Source organism: Triturus cristatus, chromosome 7 (assembly GCF_964204655.1).
Source record: "Triturus cristatus chromosome 7, aTriCri1.1, whole genome shotgun sequence".
Lineage (NCBI taxonomy): Eukaryota > Metazoa > Chordata > Amphibia > Caudata > Salamandridae > Triturus > Triturus cristatus.
The window spans coordinates 474826265-474851151 of record NC_140590.1 but is presented as its reverse complement, the minus strand read 5'-3'; the positions used below and the strand labels follow the sequence as shown (position 1 = coordinate 474851151).

The 24887-nt window shown below is 43.9% G+C and overlaps 1 protein-coding gene across 1 annotated transcript in view; it reads right to left on the bottom strand.

Moving 5' to 3' along the window:
• COX10 (cytochrome c oxidase assembly factor heme A:farnesyltransferase COX10) overlaps positions 1–24887 on the bottom strand; it is a 562763-nt gene that overhangs the window by 497273 nt on the left and 40603 nt on the right. The window contains exons 2-3 of the mRNA XM_085616802.1: positions 12584–12720; positions 3374–3692 (exon numbers count right to left, since the gene is read on the bottom strand). Coding sequence (XP_085472928.1) covers positions 3374–3692; positions 12584–12720 — 456 coding nt within the window. The remainder of the gene's footprint in view (positions 1–3373; positions 3693–12583; positions 12721–24887) is intronic.

The window sequence follows — 24887 nt, the reverse complement described above, 5'->3', positions numbered from 1 at the left end:
CACCTTTGTAAGGACAATGGGGCAGTTATCAGTTAGAAAATGGGAACGCAAGCTACAAGTGTCGCGATAACACAGTGAACATAATTGTGGGTGTGGAGACTTGGAAGATGAAGTAGGCATCCTGGAGGTCTAAGGACACCAACCAATCTTCCAAGTTCAAGGCCATGAGAACTTTTTTTGCAGCAGCATCCTGAACTTTCCTGCAGGGTGAACACGTTCAGAAGATGGAGATCCAGGGTAGGCCTCAGGTCCCATCCTTCTTGGGGGCCAAGACGTAAAGGGAGTAAAACTTTCTGCCACTCTCTTCCAGAGGCACAATTTCTATGGTCCCTTTGTCCAGCAAGGCAAGGACATCTGACCTTGGGATCAAGCAATGAGCTGGCAAGCATACTCAGAGAGAAGAGGGATGGTGTGGGGGAGACAAAGGGGAAAGGCATAGCCCCATTTGATCAGATGTAACTCCCACCTACCCGTGGTGATTGCCCTCCTCCGAGAAGCAAATATCATAATGGAACGTATCATACTACATGTGGCAGCCTGGTGAGTTAAAACCTGCTTGTAAGACTTCAATATACATAGATCTTAAGTATGCCTGAGGATAAGAGCATGCGATGTGTTGATGACATCAATGTAGGACTCCTTGTTCATTTATAAATGTTGCTGCTCTTGAAGGGCCAGTGCTGCCTCAGATGGAAGTTGAGGCTTAATCAACTGGGTGAAGATATTAGTCATTCAGTTGCTAAAGAAAAAGACAATACAATGCAGCTAAAAAAAGCTTTGGCTCAGCTACAGATTCAAAGCTACATGTCTAAACGACACCAAAGCACTGCTGAACGGAGTGCCCTGGTGTGCAGTGGCCCACGGGATGCAGCTCACGCACAGCTCTACTTCTCCAAGACGGAGTGGAATTTCCCACTTTGGCCATTTTGTCATAACCTTCAGGGGCTTCATGTGGTCTTTAGAGTCGCATTCAAATCACCATTAAAGAGAATGAAGATGTACATGCTTATGAACTATGGATCTATGTCCCTACCACCTATTGCTACTTCCTTGTCTGTCATTACCTCATCTGCTTATCAATTACATGTACAATATATCCTTACGTCAGCAAGATCACCCTGTTACAGCTTTTCCCACCTCGGCTCCGGTTCTTAACATTGAGTCTAGTGCATAACCATCCCCTTTAAGGGAGCAAACGTCAATAACAAATAAGGTAATGGTAATTGGTGACGTAAAAACAGTGATGTAATGGATTGTGAGTCATTGGTGATTTATATACACCCCACCACACTGCAGAAGTGCATCGAAAGACTTTACCCCAGGTTCAAGGCATAAGTAGAAGCTGTGGGAATACGACTGAATTGACCAGCTTATCAGGCACTTCCCTGCTATGCGGGGAAAGGTGGTGGGGGAAGGGGTGCTGGAGCCATTAGAGGCGGGATTTTGAAAATTGATGGCTCAGGTCACTGTCTCTGGCTCCATGTGGTTTATAGTAGCAGGGGAAAGAGGAGAGAGAAAGAGAGAGAGAGAGGGACGGAGGGAGAGAGTGAGAGAGAGAGAGGGTGAGTAAGGGAGAGAGTGAGCAAGAGGGAGTGAGAGCGAGACAGAGAATGAGTGGAAAGAGAGAAGAAGAAAGTGGGTTGTCTGGACATTTTTTGCCAGGGCTGCTTTTGGTTCCCAGTCCGGCGCTGTGTGAGAATGAGCGTTTTCACTAACTTTCACTTGTGCAGATCAGAGCTTTAATCATAAATATAGGTCTAAAAATCAGGTCATTTTTTGTCACTGTATTTATAGGCCAAAGCAGACATGACTCGCAGATGTTAAACAATCAAGGATGAATTTGGCCACTGATTGGGTCTTGTCAGTGTGACAAAGTGAATATGTTCTGAAATTGGAGGGCAATTTCAAACCCACTGAATGATGTAGTGAGCTCAAGGATGAGGGAAACCCATTTGCTTTCATGTGCTATAGAGAATATATTCTGGATGGAAGTTGTTAAAAAGGGCTCCAGCTTGTACAAACCTTTAATTGCGGACACAAAGTACTAAGAAAGTTGTAACAAACAATTACCTACAGCTCTGATGGCCAAGTTGAGTTTAGAATATTTTCCTTACTCCGCTTTTCTTCGAGCTGCTTGATGAGACTAATAGTGCTAGAGGTGACACCAGTAACCATGGCCATCTGTGAGTCAAACCTTTCGGGCAAATGGTAAACGCTATATTCGAAGTAACAAATACTTCATCTGAAAAACTTTGATTTTTGCCACATTGGAAAAGAAAATGTACTATTGTTCTTTTCAACACCCTAATGGAATACGCAAGCTCTGCTTACCCAAATGAAAAGGAAACCATTTTCTTTGAAAATTTACGAATACATCCTAGGTGTTACTCAGCAGCTGTCGCTTCTCCCGGCTGATTATTGTATCAAAAGAAATCAGGGATGAGAAATGATTGATAAATAGCAAGGGAAAGCATCTACAAGTTTATTTCCATCTCTTAATTTTTCACAAGTCCTCTGTGTCAAACAATGAACATCATAAGAAAAGGATTCATACACTAGAATATACTAGCATACCACTGGCCAGTCATCGTTAAAAGTTCTCCCGTTACTGACTCCATCTATCGTAGATTATCCTCCAGGTCACATTTACGTTGGGTTGATTTCATTTCCAATTACCAGAGTTTACCTGTTTTCGGGAATGAAAAGGTACCTTCTGTAGCCTTGTCCAAATACAAATACTTAGAAATCCATGTTGACACAACCTCCAGATCTATACATGGAGGCAATGAGCCCCAATAAAGATCTGACTGAATCCATTAGGCACGCCAGCTCACCTTGCCAGCTCACCAGGCCATGGAATAAAACTAAAACTGCGAAAACATGGCACATGGAATGTTTTGTGGCTGGTTATTTAAGCAACAGCTTCTTCTACTAATGCTTCCTTCAGTGAAAATGGTTAACGGGAGATAGGACCTATTATTGATGTGATGTGTATATTGACCAACAAGTTCCATAAGCACAATCACCAAGAGGCAGCTATGCTACATCTTAAGGAAGCAGACAGGAAGATACCATTTCTAAAGGATCCACAGGTCTGTAGGTTGGATGATACCCTCAGAACACTATGGAAGGAAACAGAATACAGAAGATCAGAGTGGTAAAAAGGATGCAGAATTTGGACTCTCAGGATAGGTGGCTTGGAAGAACATGGTATTATAAACAAGCCACCAGCTATTAGTAGACCATTGGTGGTCAAGAAACAAAGAAAGCAAGGCTGAGCACAATTTGAGTGTATTCTATGATGCAGTAGGTTATCTAAGGTACTAAAATTACCAAAACTGCCTTGCCGTAGTGTTACCATATGTCGCATTACCTGTGAGTTTAATTTTGAACAGCCGTCCCAGAATATCTGATAAACTTCCAGGTTCAATTTTTATCTCCTTCCACTGCTTCTCTTCTCTTGACTCATGTTGAGCCGTGGAGATGTCCAGGGATGCAGCCTCATGTTTCTTATCGTCATCAGCGCTATTTCTAGGCAAACTCTCAGATGGAACGGGACTAACTGTGGATATTGGCTCGATCTCATGGAGGATTCTGCTTTCTGGAACCGAGGCTTTTTCAATGAGAGGAAGCGTTGTTGATTCTGGCTTAGGCTTTACTTGCTGGTGCAAGTTCCTTAAATACATTACATACTAAAAAGAAAAGATAAGAAATAGGTGAGAAGATTACAAAGCAATTGGCCAGTGTAAACATTTTAAGTATTCTTGAAAACTGATAGTTATTACAGGACAAACGCTACATTATGTAAAACTTAGAACATTGGCTTCATCTACTGTGCATTTCCTCTACTGTCTTGGGTTTGGTGCTGCCCTCAATGGTCCTAGGCTCTATCTCACCCAAGGAACAAGGTGTCATCATTTGTAAAGGATTTGTCTCTGTCCTGTTCTGCAACGTGACTCAGGCTGGCATGTGGTAAGACGTTGACCTATTCAACAGACTAACTTCGATATGCTTCCAAATCTTACTCGGACACACCCAAATCCCAGTGTGTGCTCTTACCATGTCCCAATCTCATACGTTACAGTATATTTTACACCCAATTAGAATGTTTTCCTTGAGAAATGGTCTAACAAGCAAGTGCAACTGAAGGGAGCATCTGAACAGATGTCAATTAAAAATACTGAGTTTTGCATAGGCTGCAGAAGCGCTAGGTTGTTACTTATTTCTGTTCTGAGGCGACATGGAAGACATAATTCTGCTGTCCCAAGCTCAGCAAGAAGAGTCAACACAACAAAAGATCAGAACCCACAGCATGCAATTATATACAGCCCTTAGGCGCAATATGAAGAGGACACCGAGTCTGGGTGAAAGTCAGCGCAAACTGAAGAAAACGAGGGTAGCTTGGTAGAAGAGACCCATGCAACATCACAAAAGATTCTACATTGTGGAGTAGGTGGGCACTTCTTCGGCAATTAAATGCAAATTTCCAGATAAAGTATGTTTCCACAGTGGCAATACATTTGCAAACATCCAGGCATCAAAGACTTCATAATGCTACAAGCATTGTCTATTTTGGGCTTTCCCCGCAGCCACTGCACTGCTCAGTTGCCACACGGGGCCAGCTACTACATACCCTGTGTAAGATTTTTTTTAAGCGCTTTCTGAAAATTGGATGGCTCTATCTCAATCCGGTTTTATGTTAACATTCACCAATCCCCTTCAGAGGTTGATTTATCCTCCACATCACCTTGAAATTCTGCCATCTCTTCCCACCCACTGCTAGCACCACCTCTCATTGTGACCATCATCTTACTCTTACTCCTTCATTCTTTTTGAAACCCTACTACCAAGGACCATGATAGCCCATTTCTCTTCGAACACAGACTTGACCGTACTCCATTCCCATACCATATTTGGCTTTTCATAATTGCCACATCTATTCCTGCCTTTTTCTCTAATACTTCACCATTCAGGTTCTCAGTTCAGCTGGGTTCAACCACAAAAGTTCCATTGTCTACACATGACTGCGACACTACAGGCTGGCTTGTAAAGGGTGTAATCTCTCAGATAGACAGTGTCCATCACTGTCTCTCCAGTCTGTTTCACCACCACCTTTGCAATAATTTGACTTTAGCAACTCTGGAACTCTCCTGTGAACACAGGTTAAAACAGGAGCCCTGATGTGGAGTCAGCCACTGACGTAAAGACACGTACAGCTAGATATCACTAATAAATCTGGTGTTGTCTGTCTATGGCCTGTAAAGATATGGAGGATGCTTGGTAAGAATACCCAGAAATATATAATTTTAAACTTATCTGCCTGGATGGTGGACTAAATCATCTTAATAAATCAAATTTAATTTCAATGAAAGACAGCAAAACACAAATTGTCTCTGCCTTTTATTTTCTATATTTGAAACAATAAGATCTATGATTTGTAGATATTATGGTATAGCTCAAGATCTTCGGGTTTCTTGAAAAGTCTAAATGACATGAAAGTTGGTCCACATGGGACAGCGGCACACAAAATGTTTATGATAACAACAGATAAGACAAATCATTCTCATATATTTTCATATCATGAAAGTGTACACCATGTAGACATCCTGAACATCTAGCATGGCTCTAAACCTTGTGGATTACTGCTCAAGATTCCTCTGTTAGGAATTCCAAACCTATCATCAACTTAAATGATTGTGGCTTAACAAACACTGATGAATCACCCACCATCAACAAATATATATCATAGCAGTATATGATGCTTCATTTGAGTGGGGCACCATGATCCTTTGACAAACTTAGAATAAAAATGAGGTACCTTTACAGATAACCAGAGCAACATACAATTTCTGAAGCACCCAAGATTCATTGCTAGCCTAACATTCGTAGACCATGATAAAGCTAGTCTAACCCGCTTTTTGAAATTGATGGAGGAAAGATTACCCTAGAGAAAACTTTTCACTGACAGTTATATGTGAAGAGAAACATATAGATACAAAGCATGCATCAGCAATTTAACAATTCCATACAAGCGGTGAGCTGAGAAGATCATCACGTTCAAGTCGAAAGCTTGCAAACAGCCTTGGGTAGTTGGAACTTGCACTACCCATTGCTAAACTATTTGGTCATCCCCAGCCCTAGTGTAACTGCCAAAACGGCTAGAAATGTACGGCACTATGTGCACCAGCTTTGGTGAAAAGCTACAGTTAATATTGAAGTAAGCGCTAATTTTGTGCTGCATTTATCACAATGCAAGGGGCGAACTGTGCTGGGAAGTGAGGCAGTGTGCTCCCAACTCCCCTTCTGTTTAAAAGCCACTTGACGAGCTTTGGAGATGCACCTGTGTGCCTGTGAGTGGTACTGAGACCTGTGAAGGCTTTGGTAGCATTTCCAGCAACCCCACATGAAATAAATGTTTGTTCTCTACTGATGAAGGATGAAATCCAGAAACACGTGTCTAGAGATGTACAGCACTTTCTGCACTAATGTTTATTTATTTATTTTTATAGCACAGCTAATACCCTAGGGCGTCTAGGCGCTTTCATCCAACATTCTGCCAGCAATGAGAAAAAAGAGAGGCTAAAGTCTAAATATAACCGAATTTATGCAGTAAATAGCCAGGTCTTCAAACCGTTCCTAAAAGAAAGCAGGTCAGGCGATTTTTTTGATATTGTAAGGCAGAGGATTCCACAGTCTGGCTGTGATATTTATAAAACTTTTTCCACCACAGTTTGAAAGTTGTGATTTGGGGACCTCCACCAACATTTGTGAAGAGGACCGCAGTTTTCTAGTCGGGGTATACCAGCAGAAACAGCCAATCAGATATGCAGGGCCCTGATTATGCAGTGCTTTAAAGGCAATGCAGAGGGCCTTAAAATTAATTCGTTTTTCCACTGGAAGACAGTGTAGAGCATTGAGGGCCAACTTGGTGGAAGAGTATTTTGGGATTCCAAAGAGAAAACGGGCGGCAAAGTTCTTTATAACTTGTAGTTTAACAAGGAGAGCTTTGTTTATGCCAATCAGAAGGCCACTGCAGTAGTCCAGCCTCGACAAGACTAGTGCAGAAACCACTGTTTTCTGAAGGTCTAGCAGTATGAAAGGAAAACGTTTCCACTTCAATGTGTAACAGGTAGATGAAGTGATCACTTTCACATGATGGGAGAAGGACAAGATGGTGTCAAAAATGACTCAGGTTTTTCGCCTTGGTGGCTGGAATGGGGGTGGGGGCTAATTCCGTGGGCCACCAGTCAGAGTTGGTGAAAAACAACAGTTAATACTGAAGTAAGTGCTAATTGTGTCCAGAATGTACCACAATGCAAAGGGGCGAACTGTGCTGGATGTGAGGCAGTGTGCTCCTAACCCCCCTTCTATTTAAAAGGCTCCCTGGAGCCAGCAAGTTGACGAGCTTCGGAGATGCACCTGTGTGCCTGTGAGTGGTACTGAGACCTGTGAAGACTTAGGCAGCATTTCCAACAAGCCCAGATGAAATCGTTTTTGTTCTCTACTGATGAAGGATGAAATCCAGAAACACATGTCTAGAGATGTACAGGACTATCTGCAGCAAGCGACGAACTGTGCTGGGATCAACCATGGCAAAGAAATACAGCAAAATATGCCCAGTAGGATGTCCAACATCCCCAGTCATCCTCAACTCATCTAAACTGTGACCAGAGTAATTTTATATCCATAACTAGAAGAATCTGACTTGGAGTGCAACTAGCAGTTTACGGCTCTCCGGGTGGATGGACAGCAATTAAGCCAGGTACTAGCAGCTAGAGACTTTGATAGACTTGTACTGGGGGAATCATCTGCATTGAGAGCTCCACTTGAGAGGGAGCTAGGACTTCCTAACCTGTACAATATAATAATGTTTGCTTCTGATGTTGGATTAAGGACAGACTGATAAACACTGTGATGTAGCATGGTAGGTGTCAGGCTGCACATCTGGAGCAGACCTTAATGTAGGTCGGGGAATCCAGTGACTAGCGCTGCCATACAAATCCCCTTATTAAATGACTCACCTCCGAAACACAGAACATGACTAAGATTTAGAAATCTTTTGAAGCTTCTTCTCCAGTGCCTTGAAAATGCGACATAAACCCCCAATTAAGACTGCAGAAATGCAAGTTATTATACTATATGCATTAACAAGGCACCAGATTAGTGCCGTAACAAAACATAATATCATTCACCAGGTCACACTTTATACTCTATTAAAAGGCGTCTTCAAATTTTAAGAAAATGAACACAAAAAATACATTTAACAACATTCAAAACACTATATGCCATCAATGGGAAACTTTTATTAACTTAATTTCTGTTTCTGAAACATTATGCAGTAATTACATTTAAAACATTACCAATAATGTACAATTCATAGACGGCATTGTCTTGAGTTTACATTGCATGGCTCGATTTGCTAGCTCAAGCATACATTTTTTGAACCACCAATCGCTCATGCAGTGCACTAGGATCACCTAAAGTTTCTTAACATAAAAATCATTACACCTTTTGCACCAGCCAAGGAGCTCACACCATAAACAGTTCAGCGGCAGACCACCACGCGTTTTCCCGAGGAACCAGGCCTTAGTACCTTTCTCAATAAACAACATGTAGGTTGCTGACTGCAGCAGGACGTTGGATGCACACAAAAAAAATGATCGGTGAAAAGAACATCTTCCACCATCTCCCTAAAAAAAAGCCACAGGACACACGGATAATAAGCTGAAGAAAATTGGAGCAGAAAGAAATGAAGTCCAGCACAGATGTGGGGGCCTCTTGAAAACTAGCACAAGACCAATCTTAGACTTACTGCAGCTCTTTCGAACCAATGGGGATATAACATTTTTAGTCTATAGTAAAGAGTGAGTAACTTTTTGACAGAGTACCCTCCATAGGTGACAATTGTGTATTCTCAGCACAAGCTTCCATACACTCTGCAAAGTGGAGCTCGTGTGGAGAATACAGTGAATGAGATGGTTGGGACAGAGACCAGGCGGAGCGGAGGCAGCGTGAAGAGGCTCCTGTTTGTAGCCGACGTACAAATAAACTCAGGGTTACCTTCTTCGGCGTACTTGGCGTACACCCTTCCCCTGTCTAACACTTGCGACGAGCGGGGAAGTACCGGAGCCTCGGTCCAGCTGTGTGACTCTGATGTGGATATCAGTCATTTTTATCAATTCTGGACTAGTGGCTGTCGGCATACGGCGCTTCGCATTTCTGCGTGTTTTATGTAGCTTTTGCGGCTCTTTTGAAGTACACTGGGAGTGCGCACATGCGCGTGACATGCTGCTGTGTCATCAAATGCTGCCACAGAATTAGCTAAAGGGGTGGAACACTCTGGAAGGTTTCTTCAAGAAATAAGAAATGATTTAAAAACCCAGGTAAATGCTGTGAATAGAAAACAAAGATAAGATCACCAAGAACAGCAGATAATGGGAAGGAAGGCATGAAGAAAAATGCTAAGGGTGTGGATGTCAAACACATTTAGGGAGTTCTAGAAACGGTCCTTCCTTTCACAAAATGTGTTCTAAATGTACAAAAAAGGTCATTTTAGCAGGGTGTGCAGAAGTTCTTTTGCTTATTAAAAGTCAACTTTGCGTTACACGAAGAACACAATGATGTTTAGTCAGACTTGGGGCATGTGGAAGCGTTTCACCTTGGCCGGCTTCGCTTGTGTACACGCTTCCACTGTCCAACAGTTCTGCTATATCCGAGGGGTACAGAAAAGCACAGCCGGACTTCTACTTACATAGGTGTTTTAGACTGGCAGAGTGGACACAACAGCGCACTTCTCCCATCTCCCCTTATTTCTCCAACATCGCACAATGAGCCATTGCACTTTACACACAGAGCAAATCATCACTTAGTAATAGTTTGTTGCCAGCTTTGACCCAAATGAATTTGCTCCTATCAGGGTTGGATTGGGATCAAAAATCGGCCCGGGCACACCAAAAACAAGCATTGGCATAGCCAATAGGTCTCCCCTTTGGGACCTTATAAGTGTTTAGTTATGCAACAGTTGCATAACTAAACACTTATAAGGCCCCAAAAGCGAGACCTATTGGCTATGCCAACCAGCCGCGAAAGTGATCGCAATTAAACATCAAAGCGGCCGTACGGCCGCGAAAGTGAAAGTGATTATGGAAAAACGCGGCGCGCTCGCCCGCGCTCATGCACTGTAGCTCTAGGCTGGCCTGGTAGCACTTTTTGGAGCCCTCTCAATAAGTCTCGCCAGACCAGCGCATGCGCTGGGTCAGGCAAGACCTAAAAAGTGACCCACATTTGCGTATTGTCTTTCACAATACACTGCTTCAGCGAAGTTTTAATGAAAAGAAAGGGGGTGGGGGCATGTTTTAATAACTTCAATTAGATTAAAAAAAAAAAAAAAAAAGTGAACAGATTAGTTCACACTGCTGAGTCACACATTGAATGCAAGTGAGACCACTTCTGCTCAGGCCCCCTGCCCCGCCCAATCAGCATACATTAATGGGCCGGCCCAGCGAGAGAAAGGGACCGATACCTCCACCCATTTGACTCTAGAAATGCCACTAGGTCACCCACTGGGCCACTGGCAGCATCCTAACAGCACAGACAGCCCCCAGGCTGACCAAAAACAGTAGCCCACAGCTGGAAATCGGCTGCCGGCCCATCGGCCATTTCTTGAGTGCCACGTTACCAATCCGACCCTAGCTCGTACCCATTTGCATGCTAGATGAAATATCAATGTGCTCCATATTAAAAATGGCACACCCTACTGGTTCAAGATGCCAGCCAATAACTTGCAGAATTAGAACAGCTGAAGTCACAGTTCACCAATGATATTCCCTGTGTGTGGCAGTACACCTCATACAAACAGGATTCCCATTTCACAGTGGTGCCACTGCAAGACTCTCTAGATTCTAGATGCCTGCAGTCCTGTTCCAGCGTCAAACGATCACACAACTTTCCTTCCAATATTGAGAGAGCTTCTGTCACTGACCGATTCATATCGAAGATCTTGTGTCATAGGGCAAGTAATGAAGAATTAGCACCTTTCCCATAGCTGGACATGCCAGAAGAGTTCTTCTAGCCAAGAGTGTTTGAAAAGGCCTTGTCGCTCTTGATAAAACAGAGTTCCACCAAAAGATGGACACTAATTAAAACGAATTTGACTGCAACTAGGTATATCGTCCCTTAAATAGTTATTATTGCCTGGTGGCAATGTGTCTCCTTCAGGTGCACCATGCAGCATTTTTGGATATACTCTATGGCAAGTCTATTGTGGTCTTCCATATTTCCAAAGCAATTCAATATGTCGTTTTCAGATGCTCACTGACCCTTAAGCAATCAACTGTTATTCAATCAACTATGTTGCTATTCACTACAACACGTATACACGCACCTACAGTACATGAACTTTCCAAAGGCAAAAGCACAAGGACAACAAGACCACAAGCACTGTGGAAAAACAACACCACACTTACAATTAGGAGAACAGGTCTACAGTTGAATAAAGTTACCTCCAATATTCCCCTTACCCTCCGGACAAGAAAAGATTTGTGCCTATGTCAGGACTCTCTCTGTGTGTAAAACTAATACTAAAACGAAGGCATATTTGCATAGAAGTACCATCCCACCTCCTCCATCCACCCCCAAATAGCTCTCCTTTACCCGCTGTCACAAAGCAGGATTACAATGTGATTCAAGGAATAAAGGGATTGGCTTTGGCCTCACAGATCCTTCTAGCTCAAGGTTAATGTCGCGCAAGAGAGTAGGTTACTGTTCAACCAAAGGCCACCTGGTCGACTGCCTAAGAGAACTTTCCAGCTTCTGATAAGTTCTCACCTGGCTGGTGTCCGCAGCACTATCAAACCATGGTGACAATCGGTGATAGCAGGTCTCTAAATCTGACCCGTCAACACAGGCCAAAGTCTGAAGGAATCAGAAGCCGGTCCCACGGCTCTTAGCTGGACTTTGGGCCAATGTTTCAGCAGGTTCAGGGCACTCACTCCCACAGTACTGGACCTAAAAAGTACCAACGTGCAGTACTTTAGTTTTCAACAATAGGAATCTGGCACCACCCATGTGCAGGCTGAATTCACGTAAGCGCAGACAAACGTGTTCCATATACAGAATCCTACACGATTTTCCAGGCCTCTTCCTCTGTCCTAAGCCTTTGAAATGGTGTAAACGAAAGCCTTCACTCGGACGACCATGCTTAAACTGGATAAGCTAAGAGGCAAATGGAAAATGTCTTCAATAACAGCAAAAATCAGCCCGGTTAAGTAACCAGCAGGGACCCAGCTTCACAGAGCACAGACGTCTGGGGAGAAAACACGGATGTGGTGGTTTTAATCATAAACACAGTTTTGCTGCTGCTCTTGAAAAAGGGTAACAAATTAGTATCTTCCACCATTTTATGGAAGACCACCTCTTGTAAAGTCCAGATGCTTGCCACATGCTCGCCCGTTTATAAGCAACAAAGGGCCTTTAACAGACTTCATCACAAGCCACAGCTTTCCGAAACCATGCCCACGTGCTGCTAACCACTGCTGGGTGCCTCTCACCAGGCATATGAAAGAGGAGTACGCAGTGCACTTACCTTGCGATTGAGAAGGCGGAAGTGGTGAAATGAAATATGCCTTCTACTAGCCAGGCTGCACATGTGAAGGAGCCTGCACGGTGCCTGCTGCAACATGGCCGAACTCTCAAGGTGCCCAACACATAATCGAACCCAACCTGCAGGGGAAGAGAAAACAGCGGCATCTGTGAGTTACTTCATGCACTGCGCTGTACTTTCACTGCATCTGAAAGGTGCATAGCTTGACTCGCAGAAAGGAATGTTAAAGTGTCAGATGAACGTTCAATTATTTTAGTGTAACTTTATATGTATTAGTGTATAAAAAAGATACATTCAACAGTCCAATACGAAGTTTATAAAAATATATACCCCTGAAAATAAAAACATAAATAATATACGAACAAAGTTAGTGTACATATTTTATTTTTTTGTACGCATGCATGCTCTTGTAAAACTGGGTAAGGTTTGTCTTGCCCTGTACCAATGTACCCCGCATCACCGGAGATGGAAGCTCCACAGAGAAAAGCTTCCACTACGACAGCCATGAAGCAGGTAACAGGCCTCTGCCCACCTCCTAGCTTTCACTAGCACAGGAATTGTTTTTTTTTATAAGCAACTTTATTGTGAGATTTGCGGCAGAACACATTGTAACACGGTTCCTAAAATGATTGATGCACATGCACAGGGTTACAGCAAGCCCAATCATCAGTGTTCTAAAGCATTCCAGAGTTAAATCGACACTCCATAGTCGCTACACCATTTCCCCCATATTCAAGCATGCTTTTGAGGACAGTCACGAGCCTCAAATATCAGTTTCTCCTGGTGAGCGCACCAGTCTATCCCTGTGTGTGCCAGCTTCTGACAGTTAGTGGCATATGCTGTTTCCACGCACAGGCCAAATCACGTTTGGCTACCAAACAGGCCACTCCCAAAAAGAGACGCTCAGCTCTAGGGCCACCAGTCTCCTCCATCAGCTCCAATAGCGCGAGGCAAGGGGTTAGCTCCAGGGTGCGGCCCAGGACAGAAGAGAGTACTCAACCCATCCCCTCCCAGGAGGGCCTCAACACTGGACATTCCGAAGCCACGTAGAAAAAATCTGCCGCTGGAAGTGCACAACACGCACACACTGCCCGAGTGTCGGGGAGCAAGTGGTGTAATTCCCGCAGAGTGAGATATGTTGCGTGCAAATAGTTGAACTTAATCATTCGCAACCGCGATGAAATCGCCAATTTGAGGCTCCATAAGGTGCTGACAAGAACCAACTTGTCTGAATAAAAGGTAGTGAATAATGGCCGGACTGACAGAACAACTGCATCATTTCAAACGGCGATCCCATAAAGAAGTTAACAACTAAACTGTGGCGCAATAACGGGTATGAGAGGGAACACGCCCAACATGCCTCTCAAGAAGCCACTCGCAGAACTACAACCTAATGTGCCACAGTCAATTGTGAATAACCAAGAGGGTCATTATTTTGGGCAACAGTTGTGTTTTGGGGGGTGGGGGGTTTCAGTCACGGCAGTGAAAACCACCTAATGTTTGGGGAAGTGCTTTGCGGTCATCGTTTTTTGTTCTTGAAACCACAGGTTATCTTAATTGTCGGTGTGACGGGCCCTCTGACAGTAACAAACCCAGGATACGTATAAACAATTCCTCGAATGGCAGTAGATAGCAAATCCCAAGACACAAACGTGACTAACACCCTGAGTGAGAGACAGGGACACCCCACAACCATACACACTCCTGATCACACCTCCAAAAGGTGACATAGACCGACTGACAGTTTTGTCTTCGAACGTCAATGGCTTGCTGAACAATGTCATGAGAAGGGTAGTCACACAATAGATCAAGAGGCAGACACCAGATCAGGTGTTACTTCAGGAAACACTTAGCCATCAATCAGAGGCTTGGTTTGAATGGGGGCCAATACACAGTGCTAGCTCATGTAGGATACACCAGAAGTTGACAAGAAGTTGCGATCCTCGTCAAAAATAAATCCCCCCCATTCCAAACGGTACAGATATGGCAATAGCCATTGGGCAGATTCGCGGGGGGTGATGGGTACTACACGTAGGAAATCACTACTGGTGCTTAATGTTTAGCCTGCCTCAAGACTCCACAAGCAGGTCTTTGAGGCATTAAGTCTCTTCTCAGAGACCTCTGCAGACATTCAAATAATGGGAGAGGACTTCAACAACATGATGGACACATCACTGGACAGATCCTCCCCACGACTACTGCCCTTACATAGACTATCACCACTGGCACAGTTTGCTTTCTCGAGGGGCCTTCTGGACGTATGGAACAAAGACATCTTACAGCCTGAAAGGACTCCTTTTTTCAGGGGTCCATGGAACATTATCCCGACTAGAATATGGCCCATATGTATGAAATTCCTAAATAAAGATTCCCAAATAGCAAATCCTTAGAAATTTTATTTGGGAACCACAAAAGGGAATGTATGTAACCTGCGATTTCCTAATCGCAATTCCTACGGATTCGCGTTCGCTATTCGGAAAACACAAATTTGTGATTCCTTGAATAGTTTTAGTGTTGGGATCTTCCTGAAACAAAATTGCACTTCTTGCAACTAAAGGGATTTCATGCAATGGAGACATAACCTTGAAGTTTCTGAATATCCCTTCACTTCACGGACTAACCATAAATACCTCCGTTTATTCTTAGGGTCTATGAAATGTTTTAATGGCAGGTATTCCAGATGTTCTATCATTCTCACATTTTCTGATTGCAATGCAACTTACCGTCCGGGAAATCAACAGGGAAAGACAGATGCACTGTCATGACAAAACGCAAAGGAAAGGCCAGAAAAAGAGACAGCCCCTACCATATTGAAGCAGAAAGCTCTGGACTTTGTTACGAATATCTTGGTGTCTGATATCCAAGCAGTGACATCAAGCATTTGCAGACATTTTTTTTAATGTATCCCAATACAGATAAAGCCTGATCCACATATGAAAAGAACTTTGATAGACATTTTGTTAAACTCTTCTGACCAATAATGATTCCAATCACCCAGCTAATAAAAAAAAGGAATTCACTGTTGACCTCCCTAGATCATAAGACTCTGCCGTGATTTAGGGCATTACCGATTACAACACTAAACGTGCCCACTTTGTCCCCTGTGAAAAATGGAGTACAGATTCTGTATTAGCAAAGAACCTTCCACACAGAAGTAGTAAAATGATATGGCCTTCCTGAGTTGTCACGGTCAGATATGCTCTGTTCATCTCTAAGTTTTGGAATGCTTTGCTGACCGTTTTGGGCACCATCAGTAAGCTGATCACAATTTCTAATGGGTAACACCTGTGAGTAGAGATATTTAGATGAAATAAATGTCAAAAAAAGCCTTAGTACTCTGTTAGGTTCTTGACTGAATGTGGAAATAAATGCGGCAGCAGATAAGTTAGGCACCAAACTCTCCCAGACAGAAGGAAAGAGAACGAGCCAAGCCAGGTCAACCACAAGAAGACCCAAAAAGGAAATCCAGTAAAATTTGGAAACAGAGCACATATTACCTATTAGTTCTAAAGATCCCCTTGCACAGAACAAGAAGATCCTTCTCACAATAGGTTATCATAGCATATTTGATACACTTGATTAGTTGTTGATTCAGGTAAAATCCAAATCCAGTTATATCCAAAAATCCGCAGGATCAAAATATTGATGACAAAATGTTCCTGCTATAAATTTCTTCTAATCGACTCTTATCACAAAACTCATTTAAGCAATTTCAAATTAAGTGACTCATTAAAATAACGAATACAGTTTAGAACCAATCCAACATGTGCTCCGTTACCTTCTGCCGCTTCCTAAGGTCTCTAATACACAACACAAAGTCCTTCTCGAAAGATAAAGGGTTACAAAAGAGGAAAGGGACTAAATGGAAAACAATAATTACAGTAACATTTTTCAACTTTTAAAAAACCTTTATTTTACAGGTACAATATCATCATATTATCTCACATAATCATGAGTGTTAGACTTGGGGGTCTCTAGTTGGCACAGGTATGCACTTGTAACAAATAGGGACCCTCGCCTCTAGTCAGGGTAAAGGGGTACACTCCTAAAATAACAGCTGCTCACCCCCTTGGTAGCTTGGCACGAGCAGACAGGCTCAGAACAGAGAGGCAGTTTGTAAAGCCTTTGTGAACACATGCAGTAATCAAGTGACAACATTACGACACCCCTTTACGCGATGTGACGACAACAGCTCCGACGGCGGCACGTCGCGCTTCCAGCTCCTTGCGACACGCAGTCCCTCAGAAGGCCCCAAAACAGCAGCAGGCACTTCCAAAGAACTCTGGGGAGCTGGTGGTTGAAATCTGTTGTTCCTGAGACTTCAGCAGGAGGCAAGCTCTTTTCCAAGCCCTTGGAGATCCTTCACAAGTTGAGCAAAAGTACACACACAGTTCCTTTTTCCTCCCTTTGGCAGTAAGGCAACCACTGCAGGCCAATCCCCCAGTTTCAGGGTAGTCTCTCCTCAGTTTTTTCTTGGTTCCTCTCCTCAGCAGAGGTTTCTTCTTGTTTTCCCGAAGTGATCTAAATTCTTGGGATCAGGGTCCCAATACTTGTACCCCAAAATCCTTTGTCCTCTGAAGGCAGAGGGGCCTTTGCCCCGTTCAAACCGGTTCTGGTCAGTCCTGGAGCACTTTGTTTACCTGACTCCTTTCCTTTCAGAGTGCAGGGCAGCACAGGAGGTGGAGCCAGCATTGTGGAGGGAAAGCACAGCCCTATTCAGGTCCCAGGTGCAACTCCTCCCACCCATCTAGATGCAGATCTCTCTATTCACCACTGGGCTACCTCACCCTGCCCTTTCACTCAAACTCCAGACAAGGAATACACAACCTAGCAGAGGCAGGTTTGAATGGTTAGACAAGAAAATACCTACTTTCTAAAAGTGGCATTTTCAAACACAGAATGTTAAAACCAACTTCACTAAAAGATGTATTTTATCATTCTGAGTTCAGGCATACTAAATTCGAATTTCTACCATGTTCCCTGAGTCAGTTAGGATTATAAGATGTAATAACCAAACTGCACATTCTGGCCTATGGAGAACAGGCAGCCTTGCAATAGTGAAAAACGAAAATGGCTGTAATTCACTTTTAGAACATGCCACGCACACCAGGGCATGTCTTACCTTATACTTACAATGCACCCTGCCCTTGGGCCTACCATAGGAGTGTCTGATATGAAGAAAAGGGAAGGTTTAGGGGCTGGCAAGTGGGTGCACTTGCCCAGTCAGCATGACAGTACCAGACTCCACGCAGGCTCTGCAATGGCAGACCTTAGACACACTTTTACAGGCTGATTCTGTGGGCGGCACAACCAGTGCTGCAAGCCCACCAGCAGTATTTGGATTACCAGCCCTGGGCACTCCTGGTGCACTGTACTGGGGTCTGACAGGTAAACCAAACCAACCAATCATGGAATCACTAATTCATACATCAATTTACAATAGGGACAGCATATGCACTTTAGCACTGATCAGCAGTGGTAAAGTGCCCAGAGTCATAAAACAGTCAACAACAGGTCAGAACAAGCATTGGCATAGCCAATAGGTCTCGCCTTTGGGACCTTATAAGTGTTTAGCCATGCAACAGTTGCACAACTAAATACTTATAAGGTCCCAAAAGCGAGACCTATTGGCTATGCCAAGCGGGCCGTGAAAGTGATGGCGATCAAACAGCAAAGCAGCTGCGAAAGTGAAAGTAATCGCGGCAAGCGCGCGCCCGTGCACATGCACTGTAGCTCTAGGCTGGCCTGGTAGCACTTTTTGGAGCCCTCTCAATAAGTCTCACCAGACCAGCGAATGCGCTGGGTCAGGCGAGACCTAAAAAACATAGGAGGAAGGCAAAAAGTTCAGGGATGACCCTGCAAAAAGAGCCAAGTCCAACAATGAGGAAGAACATTCTAACTCTCTTGCATTAACAATCATTATATTTAAACTTGCAGGATCACTTCACAATTATATTAATCTAAATATGTAGTTAAACAACTGGGGTGGCAGACAGACCAGCACATTTATATGCTGATGCATTTTGGGTGCCTTTTTAAAGTTTGCTCTTGGTTACCATCAGATCCGAGTTGATGGCAATAGCATTTTCTAAATGTCCATTTTGAGACTAGTCGCAAATGCTATGTACATGCGGTTACCGATTCCCAAATAGGAAATCCCTATTTGCGAATTCCTATTTTGCTAATGGGTAGAAATCACATTCTGGGACAGCGCATATGCCTTTCATACATTTCAAAAGGTAGTTTTGCATTTCTTAACGGCCTGAGATAGCAATTCGGACCGTTAACAAATGCAAAACACGTTCGTACACATGGGCCTATGTGTTTATCCCGACAGCAGAATGTCCAAACGACATAGAAGCTGTTAAAGTAGCATCCGGTGCCGAAGGACGAGGACGAAATCGGCGACTGAATAGTGGGAGCTCCAAGATGGCAAAGTCGTATCGGAGCTCTGTAGGACCTCCACGCTGTACTTTATGTAAAATAAAGATTCAGTGAACTCAACAGGAATACTATGGGAAGCTTATAAACCGGTGCTCCGCGATAGGGCACAGAATACTAATTCCCTTAAGAAAAGACAAAAATATCACACACTTGTGCTATAATGAGAAATGAAAGCCGCAGCGCTAGAATAAGCGGTGACCAGACAAAAATGCAGTGCATGGTGGCCCTGACCGGGAAATACCACACTGTTACCCATCACTTAGCAAAACACCCTGTCCATGCAACCTTAAGGAAATAATACAGCAAGAGGGATAAGGCAGGTCAGCCAGTGGCATGGTTAAGCAGAAGGGAAGCAGCAGCCAGAAGGGTGGGGGAATTTGAGACTCCAGACGAAACAGGGTCACTACAGATAAAGGCATTTCCAAAGTTCTGCACAATACTATTGAGACCTATATAGGAAAAGGGCCTGAGCGAGAGAAAGTGATTAATGCCTTCCTTGGGGAGCTTTCCCTACCACAGATCCTCACCAAGTATATGAGATGCTTGGAACAGGATCTCTACTTGGAGGAGATAACGGAAGTAGTAGGTCTAATGCAAACTGGAAAAAATACCGTGCCTCACAGCATACAGGTGGAATTCTATGAGTGCACCCTTTCAATACTGGGCCCCATATTCTATCCATGTTTAGGGAGTCGAGGAAAAGGGCAAATTATCATTGCATTTGTGACAAACGACGATTGTGGTGATACCCATACCTGGGAAGCCAAGTACTTGTTGTTCCTCATACCGACTGATCGGTTTGCTGAACACGGAGGTCAAGATCCTGGCAAACTTGCGAGCACTCTGCCTAGCAAAAATCATCCTGACACTAGTACATAGGGACCATATGAGCTTTATACCAAACGGGGCTACTCAACATAATCTCTACCATATCCACAGCTGTTTAGAGTACCAATGAGACACACAAGAACCCCTAGCAAGAGAAGGCGTTCATGTCCATACATTGGCAATACTTTTTCGAGTTCTTGGTCAAAATGGGTTTCTGCCCACATTTTTGCCCTTGGGTAAGGTTGCTATACAATTGCCAAGTAGTGAGAGTGAAGGTGAACTGAACATTCTTGGAGGAGGAATTCCACTGGAGAGGGGGATTCACCAGGGATGTCACCTCTCACTGCTTCTGTTCGCACTATGCCTGGAACCTCTGGCATGTTGGCTGAGGATCCGTGGAGATGTGACAGGCTTCCAGAGGTAACGAGAGACCCAGAGCTTCTGTGCTTGTATGCAGATGACATTTTATTGTACCTTGATAACCTGATTACCTCACTACCAGCCGTACTGTCAGTATTCCGTAACTTTGAGGGATACACGAGATACAAAATTAACTGGTACTGTACCAAATGGGTATCTGGCCCCCAGCAGTTCAGATTCCACCTGCAATAATGACCTCCACGGAGGGCTTCCACTATCTTAGAATAGAGAATATGCCACGGCAACACCGGTTCCTGGAGAGAAACTTAGAGGTGGTTTATAAGAAATTTGAAGCGGATGTGGAAGGGTGGAGATGACTGCCTCTCTCAATCATGGACAGGGGCGCACTATTTAAAATTATCACCCTGCTCAAATTCTTATACGTACTTCAAAATATCCACTAGGTGGTGCCAGGCAAAGTGGGTAGCACACTGCGGACTCCCCTTTGCAATGGGAGACCCCTGTATAAAGCCCTTCAAACCTTATAATGGTTTGTATACAATGGTGACATTTCACTGCCAGATATCAGGGCATTGTATTGGGCTTCCCAACTATAGGCAGTAAATGAGTGCAGCTATGTGCCTAGGACCGACCATGCAACAAGACTGAAAGATCCCTTATGGGGACAGCTCCCACACACATTATGTTTATGAGCAAAATAGACTTCCCCAGAAACCTACTCTTTTTCTGTGTGCTAGGTTTCATCATAGCAAAGAGAGACGTAGCTAGAAAGTGGGGGAGCCCGTCCCCACCAACCTAGGATCAATGGGTGATCGGCATGACACACTGCATGGAGGCGAAAAAAGCAGTATAAGTCATGAGGGGACACCCAAGGAAATTTCGGAAGGTTTGGGTACCGCTGAGAGACCACTATTGCCTGGAATTCGAAACTCAAGGCCCTCTGAAAACTCTGGCATATGATGGAGCCAGGAACAAACGGGAACCGGAGACAGAGGTAATCCCTGACAACCCAGGCGAAGGTGGGAGGGGTGGGATGTGAGGAGAAGTTCCCGGACCTAACTCCACTGTAACTGTTGGAGAGAAAAACGATTTGTAAAAAAAAAAAAAAAAAAAAGGAAGAAAAAAGCGACACACAGTAATGTGTCCATGCCCCAGGGGAGGGACACACACAAGAAGAGGAAGGAAAGCTCATACACGCTAACAAGCAAGCAAGCAAATGAGAGTGACGACAAAGAAGTCAACAAATGGTACGTAAAGGGAGGGCTCTAAGCCCGCTGTAAGCAAACAATAAATCTTGCTACAGACCGGACATGTGTTATCTCACAGGCAAGACCTAAAAAGGCATCACTACACTGTGCTAAATTTCAATGGGAACCAAAGAAAATCACAAATATTCAGAATTGTGGTTGGCTAAGTTAGGCATTGCTCCAAAGTGAGCTTCTATTATATTTTCTCAGTTCTCAACCATTTTCTTGGCAACAGAACCTGGATGTGACAACCCAAAAGAAGAAAAATGTCTAAGCATCAGAGGAGCGAAGCAAATGACATGTTATATTATGAAAATGTATACAGCGCACAGCTACTCACAAGAGTGTCCCAGCGCTAGAGATGTACGGCAACAGCTTATGAACCTATACAGATTGTGTGAAAAGCCAGGTTCAGTTTCTTATTAAAGGCGGGAAGGTCACATGTTAGGTGCATATCCCTTGGGAGCTTGTTCCAGTTAAACAGCCCCAGATAAGAAAAGGATCTGCTTCCAGTTCTAAGCCAGCAAATATGAGGGACTTTCGCCAGATGTGCCGAAGAGGAGCGCTAGGTGCAAACAGGGATGTAGTCATGAATCCTCTCTCTTAAGATAGCCAGCTCTTGAACCATACAAGGCTTTATGAATTAAAACACACAAGAACATGGACGGAATGTTGCACATTGGCAAAACATTCACCCCCAGTCACAGATCTGGGTTTAATCCATTGTTATTTTGCTCACCACGCCACCCCAGTTCAGACATGGCCATATGCAAATCAGTCTTGACCCTGTGCCTCATGGGAACAGTCCAGCCCGAACTGCCAAGCCATGTCTTCCCTGGACCGGAATCAAGCATCCTAGGACCGGTTTCGGGGTTTCACCCCTCTTCAGCCAGGATAGCTTGACTCCAGTGGCGTAGTGAGCACGGGACCCACGTCTGGGCATACCCTTCCCACATAGGGCGAACAGCAAAACACACAAGATGATGGGCAGAATGTTGCACATTGGCAAAACATTCACCCCCAGTCACAGATCTGGGTTTAATCCATTGTTATTTTGCTCACCACGCCACCCCCAGTTCAGACATGGCCGTATGCAAATCAGTCTTGACCCTGTGCCTCATGGGAACAGTCCAGCCCGAACTGCCAAGTCATGTCTTCCCTGGACCGGAATCGAGCATCCTAGGACCGGTTTCGGGGTTTCACCCCTCTTCAGCCAGGATAGCTTGACTCCAGTGGCGTAGTGAGCACGGGACCCACGTCTGGGCATACCCTTCCCACATGGGGCGAACAGCAAAACACACAAGATGATGGATGGAATGTTGCACATTTGCAATACATTCACCCCCAGTCACAGATCTGGGTTTAATCCATCATTATTTATGCATTAAAACCATGGCCTTAAATTGTATCCTCTTTTCACTGGGAGCCAGTGAAGGACCACTAAATGAGCAGCCATGTGAGACCTGGGAGGGAGTTTGAGTAAGAGTCTGGCTGCCTAATTTTGTACCACCTGATATCTGCGCAGGCGATACTCTGAGAGACCGTTGGTAAAGGGCATTTCCATAGTCCAGTCTTGAGGTAGTCAAAGCTTGGATAACCTTTTTCCTAGCAGACTCGAACAGAAGAGGTAGGAATCTTGTCAGCATACGGAGTATTTCAAAGCAGGAACTTGTCAGAGCCTGGATCTGAGGTTGAAAGGGGAGAAAACTATCACATTTAATAACTAGATTCCTTACAGAACACTGTTGAGGGCCCGGCTGCGGGGCCTACTTTAGCGAGCAAGATCTACTGAGATTAGGGGAAGAAGCCCCAAAGATCACAATCTCGGTCTTGTTTGGGTTGCATTTTAATGGGTGCAAAGTTAACCACTGAAACATCTTGGAGGGGCAGTTTGTGATGGACTCCCCATCTAGCTCCTCTCACTTTCCACAGGAGAAGAGTAGCTGTGTGTCATCTGCATATGAGATTACTTTCGCACCCATCGACTCTGCGAGTGCCGCCAGAGACGCAAGATATACATTAACAGAGTAGGGCTCAATGTTAATCCCTGGGGAACACCCACTGTCAGCATCCAAGCTTTAGATGAGAAAGGAGGCATCCAGATTTCTTGGCTTCTGTTATTCAAAAAAGAGGAAAGCCATTTCAGAGCAATATTCCTAATCCCCATTGCATGAAGACGATCGAGCAGCCTTTGATAGGGAACAGTAACAAAGGCCGGGGATAGATCCAGCATAATCAAGATAGTCTAGCCTCCCTTCTCAAGAGTGCCTCTAACATATTCCACTACTTCCAGGAGCATTGTTTACATACTGAAGTGTGGCCTGGAGTGGGGTATATTAGGACTTGGTCATAATAACTTCATCGTTAGCAAAACTGGAAGTTCTAATTTAGAGTTCTGACCTCGACGGCTGGTATAAAGAGGTTCCCTACAGTCGGTCTGCAGCACATATTTTTTTAAATCATGTTATCAGAAAAAGACATATGGTGGCGTTTTGCAGAGTATAAAGGCAACTGGCCAAGACAAGATGAGGGAATTTGTCCCAAGATTACTTCTAAAATATAAAAAAAAAATATCGATGTTATGACTTTTTTTTATTGTTTGAAGAGGCAACACCTTTGAAATCCTGTGGAAACAGGTCTGACTTGCAATACTTAGGGCCCAGTTTACAGAAGTCGAACAGAAGTCAAAGGCATGCTTGTTCTGCTGAACTAATAAACATTGCGTGTGAACCTTAGGTGTGAAATGTCCATAAAATATTATTTTATTTGTTGACGGAAACCTATGTCCACCAACAGATGCCCTTAAGCTTGCTCTTTTTTTTTTTTGGTAAGGAGGTAGAGTGGTAAGCAGTCAACAGAAGTTATTAAAAACATGGGACTCATCTGTGAAAACTGCTCCAGAAATATTAAAAAAAGAAACCTCTAAAGACTGGTAAATATGCAGGTAGCCTCTAGCTCGAGAAGAGACCAAGCTCTATCACTTCTGAAAGTTAAAATAGCAACATCACATTAACATATCCGTGATGCCTGATCACTATAACAGTAACTCGTGGTCTAAATGAAAGAGTTTACCTAATGAAGCACTATACAAAAACTTACTTAAACCAAACTGACACCGTGGTAAAATTAGCGTCAGTTTTTCTCCCAGCTCCTTGGATTTGCGGATTTACTCACCTGTAATAGATGGGAGGACTGCCTGTGACCGCTGCTGACCAGGATGATGGGTGAAGAAAGTTTGGCTTCAAAAGTTTCCTAGGCTTTCTTTGATTGCTTGGTCAAACAGTTAAAATTGCCAGTATTAAAATTCGATGTGGTATAACAAAATCTTTCCCACTCAAAAAACACAAATATTTAGCCAATGCTTATTTCACTATTACTTCAAATAA